Source organism: Megalobrama amblycephala, linkage group LG23 (genome assembly GCF_018812025.1).
Source record: "Megalobrama amblycephala isolate DHTTF-2021 linkage group LG23, ASM1881202v1, whole genome shotgun sequence".
Taxonomy (NCBI): Eukaryota; Metazoa; Chordata; class Actinopteri; order Cypriniformes; family Xenocyprididae; genus Megalobrama; species Megalobrama amblycephala.
This window is the reverse complement of record NC_063066.1, coordinates 23,068,393-23,080,167: the sequence shown is the minus strand read 5'-3', so window position 1 is coordinate 23,080,167 and position 11,775 is coordinate 23,068,393. Positions and strand designations below refer to the sequence as shown.

Genomic DNA, 11,775 nt, shown 5'->3' with positions numbered 1-11,775 from the left:
AAAAAAAAAAAACTTGGTGCGCTAATAAATTAATTTGCAAGAAATCTAGTACTTAAAACTGCATTTGTTTTTACATTTTTTAAAATATTTTTTAAATAATGCCTTTTTAAATATTTTTTTATTAGTGATGCACCTATTTTGATTTTTCATGGCCAATTCCAATTTTTTTTTATAAGCAAATTTGCCAATTCTTTTTTTTTTTTTAAATAAAATCTATTTGTTATTTATTTGTTCAAAAAATATGTGTAGCTGCTTGATATTACAGAGGCAAAACACTGCATTTTTATCACAATCCCTACAAAGATGTTATGCACATGAGCATGAGCAGTTGTTTTTAATTTAAATCATTGTATAATTTCAAGATTAACAGCAAAAACAGCATGGTCTGACTTTAGCTTTGTGAACTTAAGCTACATAAGACACCTGCACAAAACAAAATCAGCTGACGGACTGAATGAAAATGCAAATTCACGCTCTGACAGTAGGTGGCGCTTATGGAACAGCAGCATAGGGTTTCCTTGGGCACTGCTATACACAAAGCAGTGATGCGTTTATAAATAGGCTACTACTTTATACGGAGATAAGAGGAAAAGCCATCAACACTTTTCTGAAGACAATTCCCTTCAGAGATACATTCATATCAACCCCAATTTAATATTTATATTATTCTTCCTATTTTTCGCGAACAGTGAGCTTGTGCATGGTACATTATTTTCTCTGCTGGCGCATCTGCTCTCCTCTTTGTGTCCGTGTTCACCCTGTGCCTGTGTTAACATTGTAAATATTTCCACACAAATGAAATTTGGGAAATTATTACAAAGAATAAAGATTGACCAAAATACAACTAAAAAAAAGTTTGGATTTATGACCAGTGGACTAGTGCATCTCTATTTTTTTTTTTTTTTTTTTTTTTTTAATAGTTCAAATCAATCAGTGGACATCATCCCGCGGGCTGTACGTTTTACACCCCTGCCATAGACCAAATCAAGTCCCGCCCTACATTTATACCCGCTCTCAGATATACGCCACAATAGGAAGAAAAGACCGTTTCAACTTACGTTTCATACTTATTTTAATAATAATACAAGGAGTCAACTTTATTAGCAGCGTCTTAAAATTTTTCAGACCTGAATAACACAAAACCAGCACCAGAAAACAAAAACAAGTACATTTTAAAAATGATAATAAAAAGTGTTTGTGCTGCAATTTTTCTGAGCAATATATTGGTAAATTCAGAGTAACTGATCAGGAAGTTTTTTTCCCCGTATGCATGAATTTTATGTAGAAAAGAAGTAAGAGAAACAGGGAGGCACTATAGGCCTAAAATCTCAAACCTGCTTTTCACTCCCTATTATTTGTATTTATCCCTCTTCTCCAAAACACACACACACACACACACACATACACACAAAGAAATCAGAAGGGCAATTTTGTATCACCCATTTTCTTACCCACATGTCATTCCCAACCTGTATTTCTTTCTTCTGTGGAACACAAAAGATGATACTTTCCATACAATGAAATTGGTTTACATCTCCTTGTTGTTCAAGTGGTTCACCTTTGAAAATCCCATCTGACTAAGTGGTAGCATAGCATTGTTGTTCTTCAGAATTATTTTTTTGTTTGTTTGTTTTTTGAATTAAAATCATTTTAATGCTTTGTCCTTGATTGTAAAGGGTCAAAGTGCTTCTCAACTGAAGGTTTGTGACCACACTGGTTTCATATTAGTTCTGGATCACAGGAAGCAGGCAAATCAATGCATATCAGATAATTTCATAAATGTACATAGAACAAGACAAAAAAAAATTAGATTATTAGCTAAAAAGAAAGAGCGGAGAAAAGACGTTCCATATCATTTGTTTGTTAATGTCAAAGTCTGTGTGTCCATTCAAAAAGTACATGTCATTACTCTTTACCTGAATAAATAGCCTACAGATTTAAGTTTTTCCATCTCAGTCTTGACAGGTGACTGACAACATGCTTGATAAGTTACTAACTTAACATAAGTTACTAAGCGCAACTAACTGCGGAAGAGAACTGAATTTGGTGCTCACACCCAAAGCATGCACAGAAAGCTGCCTTTCAGACAACGTGCGATCAGATGATTTCTGTGGCTTACTGCGCTTCACACTTACACCTACGTGTCAAAATGCCTGTCTTAGCAATTATTCACGTTAATATAGTCGCTTATGTCTGAAGGTAAACAGTTGGGAAAGAAAACTGATGTGTTTAGGTCTTAAAGTGACAGCAACCTAATAAAACTGTATTTTACATGAGGTAGGTCCACCTAAAAAAAAAAAAAAACTTAAAGCACTATTTAAATTGTCTTATTATTGCTTGTAATTTTCTTTTTAATTTGTTTCTTTCTTATTTTATTACTGATTGTTTACTTTTTTACCTAAATTGCTTAAGAAATTTTTACATTTAATATGGTCGGTTTGCTGTGGTATGGAAATTGTTTGTGTTTGTAGAGGGTGTGTGTGTGTCATCATCATGTACGTGTGTCTGACTTTGAAAACCCCTGGACTAAGTAATAGTGACACATGGTATAAACACTGTTACTCACACTTGTGTGTTACGACATTACTGTCAGATCCAATGTAGTTACTTGGCACTGCATTATCTTTTATTTTCAGTCTCTCTGAAAAGCCTGCATCGAAACTGTGTCTTGTTTAAAATCGAATCCGCAGTAAAATGAAGCAAACAAACGAGTCTTACTGATGTGATCTGACTGGAACGTTAAAAATAAAGTTCCTTTACGCTTTTTTAATGTTAAGATCTCAAATGCAAAGACCACAACTTGACACTTCAAAACGTCTTGTAATCCTCAGAGGCGTCTCTATGGTTTTGTTGCTAGAGTTACATCTTGTGTTTCTATATTGACTACTACATGGCATGCACAAATCTGTGGGCGGGGCTAAAGAGGCAATGATGTAGAAGTAGGTGCTGATCTTCTGCAGAGGAGGTCTTTTATTGCACTATGACATCATACTGCACTGTAAAAAATGACTGTGATTTTAACAGTAAAAGACTGTAAAAATGCTGCGGTGAAAAACTGTCAATTGGTTTACAGAAAGTTTCCGTACTATATAAGGTGAATAACTGTAATAGATCTAACGGTACATTTAATGTAATTTTACAGTAAAATACCGTTAAATTCACAGTTTTTGGAAGTGAAAAATAACAATTCATTGTAAAATTTACAGTGAAAAAACGTAAATTGACATTCCCACAATTCCCTGCGTGACACTTCACATTTGATATATTTTCGTTGAAATAACTCTGTTTCTTCTTAGTTTTTCTCATTTTTTTCTAATCAGTTATGTACATTAGGGTTTTATGTTACATCTAATGTTGTTAAATTAATGTTTATTGCATTTTTAAAATTTCATGCATGTTACCATGATGGTGTTTAGTGTTTGTGTGAATGACACTGTGTGCACCTTCTATATATTAGTATTGTCCTCCTCAGCTTGTGGAAAAGCTGCTTGTGATGAACTTTGATTCGTCATGTGACTCTTAACACCACTGTGTTTGGCGACTGTCAGTGTATTATAAAGGTACAAAACAGATATTAGTACTTCATTAGGTTTGTAAATTATCATTATATCAGTTAATGAAATACGTTATTTTACCGTAAATTTAACAGATTTTTTTTTTTACGTTGCTACTGTATTTTTTACGGTAAAGTTCTGGCAACCACAGCTGCTGGTTTTTTACCGTAAATTTTACTGGGATGTTTTTTTACAGTGTGCAACAAAATGTGAGATGAGACATTTTCTGATTTTAGTTTCAATAAAATCTGTTTTTGGACTAACAAGGAAGTTTTGAGTTCTGAAAGGAAAGAAAATTTGATTTCTCAATTCATGACCCCTTTAAAACAGGGGTCTCCGACCCTGCTCCTGGAGAGCTACCGTCCAGAGGTACGTTTCCCCATTTGCCAACTAACATCGCAATTCGCAAGTTCTGTCGTTACTTACATAGTTCAACGATTTGGTGTTTCCTGAAACCATAGTTCAAACGAACATTCGCAAACTGCATCGCAAACTTGTGTGGTTGGAATGACAGCTCCCGAGCTGTAGTTAGAAGCATAGTTTCTTGTTTTTATGACATGTGGACTTAATAAATCGTTATTTTGAACAAAATAAGCAGGCTGACATTAAGTACAATGTATATCTTTTATTTCGAATATATACAAATGTCATTTATATACTTTAGTTTGTCAAGAGATTTAAAGCACCGTTTTTGGAGAGTGCGCATGTGCGTACGTGCTCTAGTACATAAGAACAAGCATTTGATTTAATCTGAAAAATAACTGAGAATTAGTCCTCTAATGCCTTGTCCGTAATTTACAGCAAAAAATCTAGCATTAATTAGATCTCAAACTGATTCATTTAAATAAGTTATTACTCACCACCTGCGTGACGTCATTCACCAATGTGGTTGAACGACAGGTTTGCGACAATACGATTTCGGGAAACAGTCGTGACTAGCTAGTTGATTTGTTCAATAACGCATCGTGGTAGTTCAGCAGCGAGTTACATCGTTGTTTAGGAAACGAGGCCCAGCAGAGTTCAGCTCCAACCCTCATCAAACACACCTGAATCAGTTAATCAAGGTGTTCAGGGTTACTTGAAAATTACAGGCAGGTGTTTTGGAGCAGGGCTGAAAGTCTTTCAGTCTTTGGAAGACATTAATTCTCTCAACCAGAACATTACTTTGATAATGATGACGGTTGATATCACAGACAAAGTTAAAATGGGAAAACTTCATTAATCCCTTGCCTTAATATACCATTTATATAACCCTAATATACCACAGTTAGTTCATGTCAGAACACAAACCTAATATATATGAGAGATTTGACTGCTGCAAGTGAGTGTGCAGTCAAATCTCTCATATATATTTAGATTTATCTCTCTTGACCTGCACCTCGGATGGAGTGCGTTTGTTTGTCTTTTTTGATTACTAGAACACAACAAAGCCATGAAGTCCAACGAATTGTCTGTAGACCTCCAAGACAGGATTGTATCGTTTGTATCGAGGCACATATCTGGGGAAGGGTACAGAAAAATTTCTGCAGCACTGAAGGTCCCAATGAGCACAGTGGCCTCCATCATCCGTAAATGGAAGAAGTTTAAACCACCAGGACTCTTCTTAGTGCGGGCCACCCGGCCAAACTGAGCGATCGGGGGAGAAGGGCCTTAATCAGGGAGGTGACCAAGAACCCGATGGTCACTCTGACAGAGCTCCAGTGTTTCTCTGTGGGGAGAGGAGAAACCTTCCAGAAGAACAACCATCTCTGTAGCACTCCACCAATCAGGCCTGTATGGTAGAGTGGCCAGACGGAAGCCACTCCTCAGTAAAAGGCACATGGCAGCCCGCCTGGAGTTTGCCAAAAGGCACCTGAAGGACTCTCAGACAATAAGAAACAAAATTATCTGGTCTGATAAAACAATGATTGAACTCTTTGGCCTGAATAGCAAACATCATGTCTAGAGGAAACCAGGCACCGCTCATCACCTGGCCAACACCATCCCTACAGTGAATCATAGTGGTGGCAGCATCATGCTGTGGGGATGTTTTTCAGCAGCAGGAACTGGGAGACTAATCAGGATTGAGAGAAAGATGAATGCAGCAATGTACAGAGACATCCTTGATGAAAACCTGCTCCAGAGCGCTCTGGACCTCAGAGTGGGGCGAAGGTTCATCTTCCAACAGGATAACGACCCTAAGCACACAGCCAAGATAACAAAGGAGTGGCTACGGGACAACTCTGTGAATGTCCTTGAGTGGTCCAGCCAAAGCCCAGACTTGAACCTGATTGAACATCTCTGGAGAGATCTGAAAATGGCTGTGCACCGACACTGCCCATCCAACCTGATGGAGCTTGAGAGGTCCTGCAAAGAAGAATGGGAGAATGGGGAGAATTGGTGCCAAAGGTGCTTCAACAAAGTATTGAGCAAAGGCTGTGAATACTTATGTAAAAGTGATTATTTTTTATTTTTAATAAATTAGTAGAATTTTGAGGAAAATAATGAATTTAATCGATTTTGGATGTAACAACAAATGTGGAAAAAGTGAAGCGCTCTGAATACTTTCCGGATGCACTGTAGATAATCTCAACACTTACTTAATTACACTTAAAACAATGGCATTACCTACTTTTATCTTTTTTTCACATTTAATTTAGGCATTAACAGTCATGGAACAAATGTGACAACATTCAAGAGGCAGCATTCAAAATCTCCTTTTAATTTGTATATGTACTCCATAAACATTATTACAAAACTCAGCAAGTTACCAATATTACATTTCACCATACAGGCTTGATCACAAATATTTAAAACCTTTGCAACAGATACAACATAAAATAATACAAGAATAATTTACATGAAAATCTATAAAACAGCGAATAGTTCACAATTTTTGTCTGAACTTTTTTGCCTATATGTGTTTTTCACAATAACACAACACTCTCACAACAGGATAATTTTCCTCTTACAAAACTTGCAACAAAAGGTAGTTTTTTTTTTTTTTCCTTTTCATTTTTTGTTTCTTAATATTTTGGTTTTTAAAACCAAAAGCTTGTCATTATACATCCTTTTCACTGCCCACAGAGGCACAAAAAAGGTTACTCTCTCTCTCTCTCTCTCTCTCTCTCACACACACACACACACACACACACACGCACACGCACACACACATACTAATACTTCACAGCACTTTCTAAGAAAAATATACACTTACAAAATATCTTACAAATTGGCACAGAGAAAAATATACAATTTTTTTTGTGATGTCGAGAGTTAATTAAGAATCCCTCTGGTATCAACTCTAGACAATATTTATAAAGCTCAATAATTTCTCCAACAAAAAGGCAAAAGCAATTCCAATTAATGACAAAGAATTGTGTTGTGAATACATCGAACAGAACCATATATAGTACATTCATAAAGAGAGGAGTAGGGTTTTCAATTCTAATATTCCTTGTTTTATCATTTCTGGGAAAATACAGTTACCCTCTTAGCACCAGTAGGAGGAGGCAGCTTAACAGTGGCACATTGTAAAAAACTTGAAGTACATTCAGTTGACAACAGGCAGAAATGAGAGAAGGCAGGCAAGTCGGGCGAGCAGCCCATGTGCAGTTTCCCATCAGCATCATCCTGGTGCTAAACATGGCCGGCTAGAGGCAGAGGGGGGCGGAGTGAAATCTATAGGTAAAAGCTATAGGTAAGGCATTACTTTACCTGAGATATCCTCCTAGAGCAACTCTTTTAAATCAAATGTGTCTTCTACAAATCTATATGTGGTAAATGCCAATGTATTGAGTGCTTTTGAAAGAACAAATTTGGTTTCAAAGATTGAAATTTTGCGACAATAACCTACATTAGCAAAGCAAATGTGTTAATTATGTGCCACTAATAAAATTAAACAAAACACAAATGAAAAAAACAGAACAAAAAAAAAAACAGCATGTTCAACAAAATACGTTTTATAAGTTCACAAAGGAACAACTTGTTGTCAGATGAAATTGTTAGCACCGGATACTACTTAAACATTTATGGTAAATAGGAAGGCAAATGTTCAAAAGTGGGCTAAAAGGAAAAGAGGCATCCTTTACAGTTTCTTAACCATCAAAAGTATTCTATTCAATAAATACGCAAAATATGGAACATTATGTTCCCAGTCCCTGTTACAGTAGATTGTGAAATGATTGCTTACCAACTGATACCAGACAGATGCCATCCTCTATTAGCATTATTCACGTCCACCTTTCTCATTTTTCTTCCTTGTGTGTTTAGAAGAGTCAATACAATTCTTCTCTTTTTGTTTCTAAGCAGAAGTAATGCTGAGGTACATTGAATTTGGTAAGCAAGGTGACAAAAGTAAAATAGTTCAGTTTAGTTGTTTTGGTTGAGTGGTTGTACCACTGTCAGCTGCAGGTGCTCTTCAAACGATAGGGTTCCCAAAGAAAACAGACAAAACAACTAACCAAAAAGAAATGTCAGATCTTGTCAAGTCTTGAGAGAACAGCCAGCATTCATCAGGATAGTAAATGGAACAGCCAGTATTCATACAGATTATAAATGTGTACAGATAATTTATATTTGGGACATGGATAGAATTCATGTTTTGCTTTAAACAGTGCATTTCTGTACAGTGATACTGAATAATAATAATAATAATAATAATAATATCATCATCATCATCATATTTATAATCTCTCAGTAGTATTATAATATCTTGTTCCGGTCAATAACCTATTTCATTATTATCATTATTATTATTTAAATGAAAGTAAAAAAAAAAAAAAAAAAAATAGATAGCAAAATTGAAGCATTTTGGGATTTCCATGGCATAGAAATGTCCCTCTAAAACAATTTCCAGTACAACTCCTGTAAAAAGCATAGTAGATAGAGAAAATCATAAGTACATTCCAACAGTAAGAAAGTAATTAGAACAACATTAATCTGATATGTCTTCAATACAAAATGGTCCCATTGTGTGCTGTTAATGTTTAGGGATGTACCAAGGATGTTGTTATCTTAGACAATGGGCTGAGCATTTCACACTTAAAAAAGTCAGGCAGTAAAAGGGTAAAAAGGGAGGAGAGGGCATCCGTTTCAGCATACATAATCAAAAGGGGAGCTTGTTTCACACAAAGACATTTTAATAGCTACATGTTTGAAGAGAGAAATATAATTACATAAGGGCAGCAAGATTCACTGAGAACTGAACAAAAAAAAAAAAAAAAAGTCCAAAAAGAGAATTTGCACTTATCAAAGTTTTTCCTTTTCTTCAGACAAAAACTAATCAGCAACTGCGAGGGAAAAAACAGCAAAAACAAGAATGCAGAAGAAAAAAGCAGCCATGGTCATTTAAAATCTCAATCAAGCCTTGCACAATCAATCAATAGGTAGTTTGCGAGTACAAGAAGTTTCTCATGCAAGATATCAATATCCTCTTCGAGGGCAAAAAAGAAGGAGGGGGTACTAAAGGATAACGTAAATCCATGCATCTCTGGTCTTGAGTCAAGAAATGAAGAGGAAGTGGGAAAGTGAGGAACGTGCATCAGCAGCTAGATATAAAATATTACCTCAGTTTCTCAAAAGATGCCATTAATGATATGTCCTTATTTGGGTCTCGTTCTGGTCGCGTGCCCTTTAGATTTTCAATCCGAGGGAATTTTGCACTGGTTTTGTGACGGTACATCTTTTTGTGTGCTGGCCCATTTATACCAGGAACGCCAAGGCTAGGCTTGTCAAACATGTTACAGCCCAAAGCCAACTGAGGGAAAAAAGGCAGGGAGGCATTGAACTTTGCCTGGTTTTTGCCACCTTTTGTCCCACCTTTTCTGCCTTTTGTGCCCCCATTAGCCCCACAATTGCCTTTCTTCTTCGGTTCAGAAGAAGTTCCAGCTAGGATTTTGAGAGTTTTTAACTTGAGGCTGTTGGCCTCTGAGGGCAAGCAGACATTTGATGCAGGGCCCCATATTGGCTCAACAGAGGCCATCATGAATCTCTGTACTTCAGCCATCCCTGAGACAATATTTGATAAGATGTTGGATGGCTCTTCAAACTCTCGCTGGTCATCTTGGACTTGACTTTTGCTCTCTGAACAACCTATTCCTGTCCATTCCTCAGAGCCACTGTCCTTCAGGAGATGGGCAGCACCCTCAGCCTGGCCTTTACCACCCTTCTCATCCAGTAAAGCCTTTAACTTTTTAGATGCTCGTGAAGTCTGACGTGGAATTTTGCCCTTTTCTGCCTTGGGAGCTTTTGGGGCTTTGCTTTTTTTGGTACCCTGCCCTGCAGTTTGTTTGTTGCCATTTTTCCTCTTTGCCTTGGTCCCCTTAATTGCACTCATCATATCACCATCAAAGTCAGCTAGATTTTTCTCCTTTGTCCCCAGGCTTAAGTTGTCTTCACCATTAAAAATGTGCAATTGATACTCGTGACCATCTACTGAATATCTAGCCAGATCTCGCTGCTCGATCATTTTGCAGTTCCAGTCCGCGTCTTTGGTGCATGACATCTTAGCCCCATCCTGGAGGTCAGTGACCTTCCCAGCTATCTTCATCTCATGGCCTATTACTTGAGGGGATAAATTAGGTGTCTCTGGAGGAGAGAGTTCTGACAATGATGTGTGTCTGAATTTATCTGGAGTGAAGTTGGAGATATCCAGCAAGTCTGTGGACTCCCTCAGGGGTGTGATTTCTTCGATACTCTGCTGAATCACCAGTTTTGGACTGCAGTGGGCTAGAAAGTTCTCATTCACATCATCCTCGCCATCTTTCTCACAGGACTTAAGACTCAGAGAGCTGTAATTGCTAGAAGTAGCTGACAGCGAGCCAACTGAATCGAAACTGATGAGCCGGCCATTGTCGGTGTGCAGTGTGGCTCTTTGAAACTGTGGCTGCCCCTGACATGCCTGAAACTCAGCATCAGGAGGCAATGGCTGCTCAGGCATGTAATTCTTTTCATAAAGCATTCTGTTGCTCTCCAGACCCAACTGGCTATAGCCTGACACGGTCAGGCTCTCAGACATGGGCATAGCCATCTCTCCAGTGAAGCTGTTGGGTTGGATGGCAGATTCAGCAATATCTGCAGCACCAAACTGCTGGTTGGGACCAAGCTGAGGGTGCCACATCTGGGTAAGAGTTGGACAATTCTGGGGTGACTGTTGGAGCTCTGATTCTGATGGTGGAGAAAGGACACAACTTTGTGCTAGCTGAATTGAGGAGAATTGCTGCTTTTCCAAAGAGAGATCCAGTGAATGCTGGGTCTGCTGAGGGAAAAACGGGATACCAGTGCTACCTGAAGAATCAGAGGCATCTAATAATGTTTGCAGGTAGCCCCCTGGGATAACGGAAACACTTGCAGCCACATTCTCAGACGATGCTTCTTTGTTAGGGGAGCAGGTGGTAGTCACAAAAGCAAATTTTTCAGAGGCATTAGCTGTTTGACTCTCACACAATTGGGGACTGTGTGCAGCTGGGCTGACGTTTTCATCTTCAGCACCTCCTACTGCGTCCATATTTTTCTGCAGCGAGCAAACTTCTGTCAGGTCTGTCACGCTCTCGCTATTCTCCACAAGGTCTCTCATTTTCTTGCTCATAAGTCTGGCTTCACTTCTAAATTTCTGTATTCTGAATATTTTATTTCCTATTCTCCCTTCCTCCCTCTCTTGTGATCTGCTCTTCCGGACGGCAGTGTGTATGATGTCATTTGGGTCTAATGTGCTTGCACAGCTGGTGGCTATTGTTAATGGCATTCCCATGGAGGCAGTTTCATCTGTAGAAGCAACCTCCTGCCTGGGATCACAGGCAAAGGGGCCCTGGGTGTTGGGTGATTGCTCCACAGTTTGAATTCTCTGAATTCTAAGCCTGTTTGCTAGCTTGTATTTCCTTTTGGAGGGACTTGAACTAAAGGCATGATGGTGAGAATTGTGTTTATCTCCTGCTGCCAGCTTAAGCTGTTCCTCTCTTTCTCTCTGTTTCTCCTGCCAGAAATCTTTCAGAGGTGCAAGCTTCTCATATTTGTTGATTGTATCCTCATTTAAGCTTACTGTTGTGTCAGCTGAATCGATTCTGCCCAGCTTTACAGCCATGCATTTCTCTCCTTTGAACCTGTTGACAATAATATATTTGATTATTACAGGTGGATCCTTGCGAGAGTATTTTCGTGTCTTTTTAGGGCACCAGTCAAGATCCTCTTCTTGTTTTGGACCAATCGGTGGTTTCTCTCGCTTTTCAATGTTTCTTTCCCCATC

The 11,775-nt window shown here is 38.1% G+C and overlaps 1 protein-coding gene across 1 annotated transcript in view; it reads right to left on the bottom strand.

Moving 5' to 3' along the window:
• Nucleotides 1-6,233: 6,233 nt before the first annotated feature.
• Nucleotides 6,234-11,775, bottom strand: part of nexmifb (neurite extension and migration factor b) — a 75,345-nt gene continuing 69,803 nt past the window's right edge. The window contains 1 exon segment of the mRNA XM_048176699.1: nucleotides 6,234-11,775. Within this exon segment, the coding sequence (XP_048032656.1) occupies nucleotides 9,097-11,775 (2,679 nt within the window). The 3' untranslated portion in view covers nucleotides 6,234-9,096.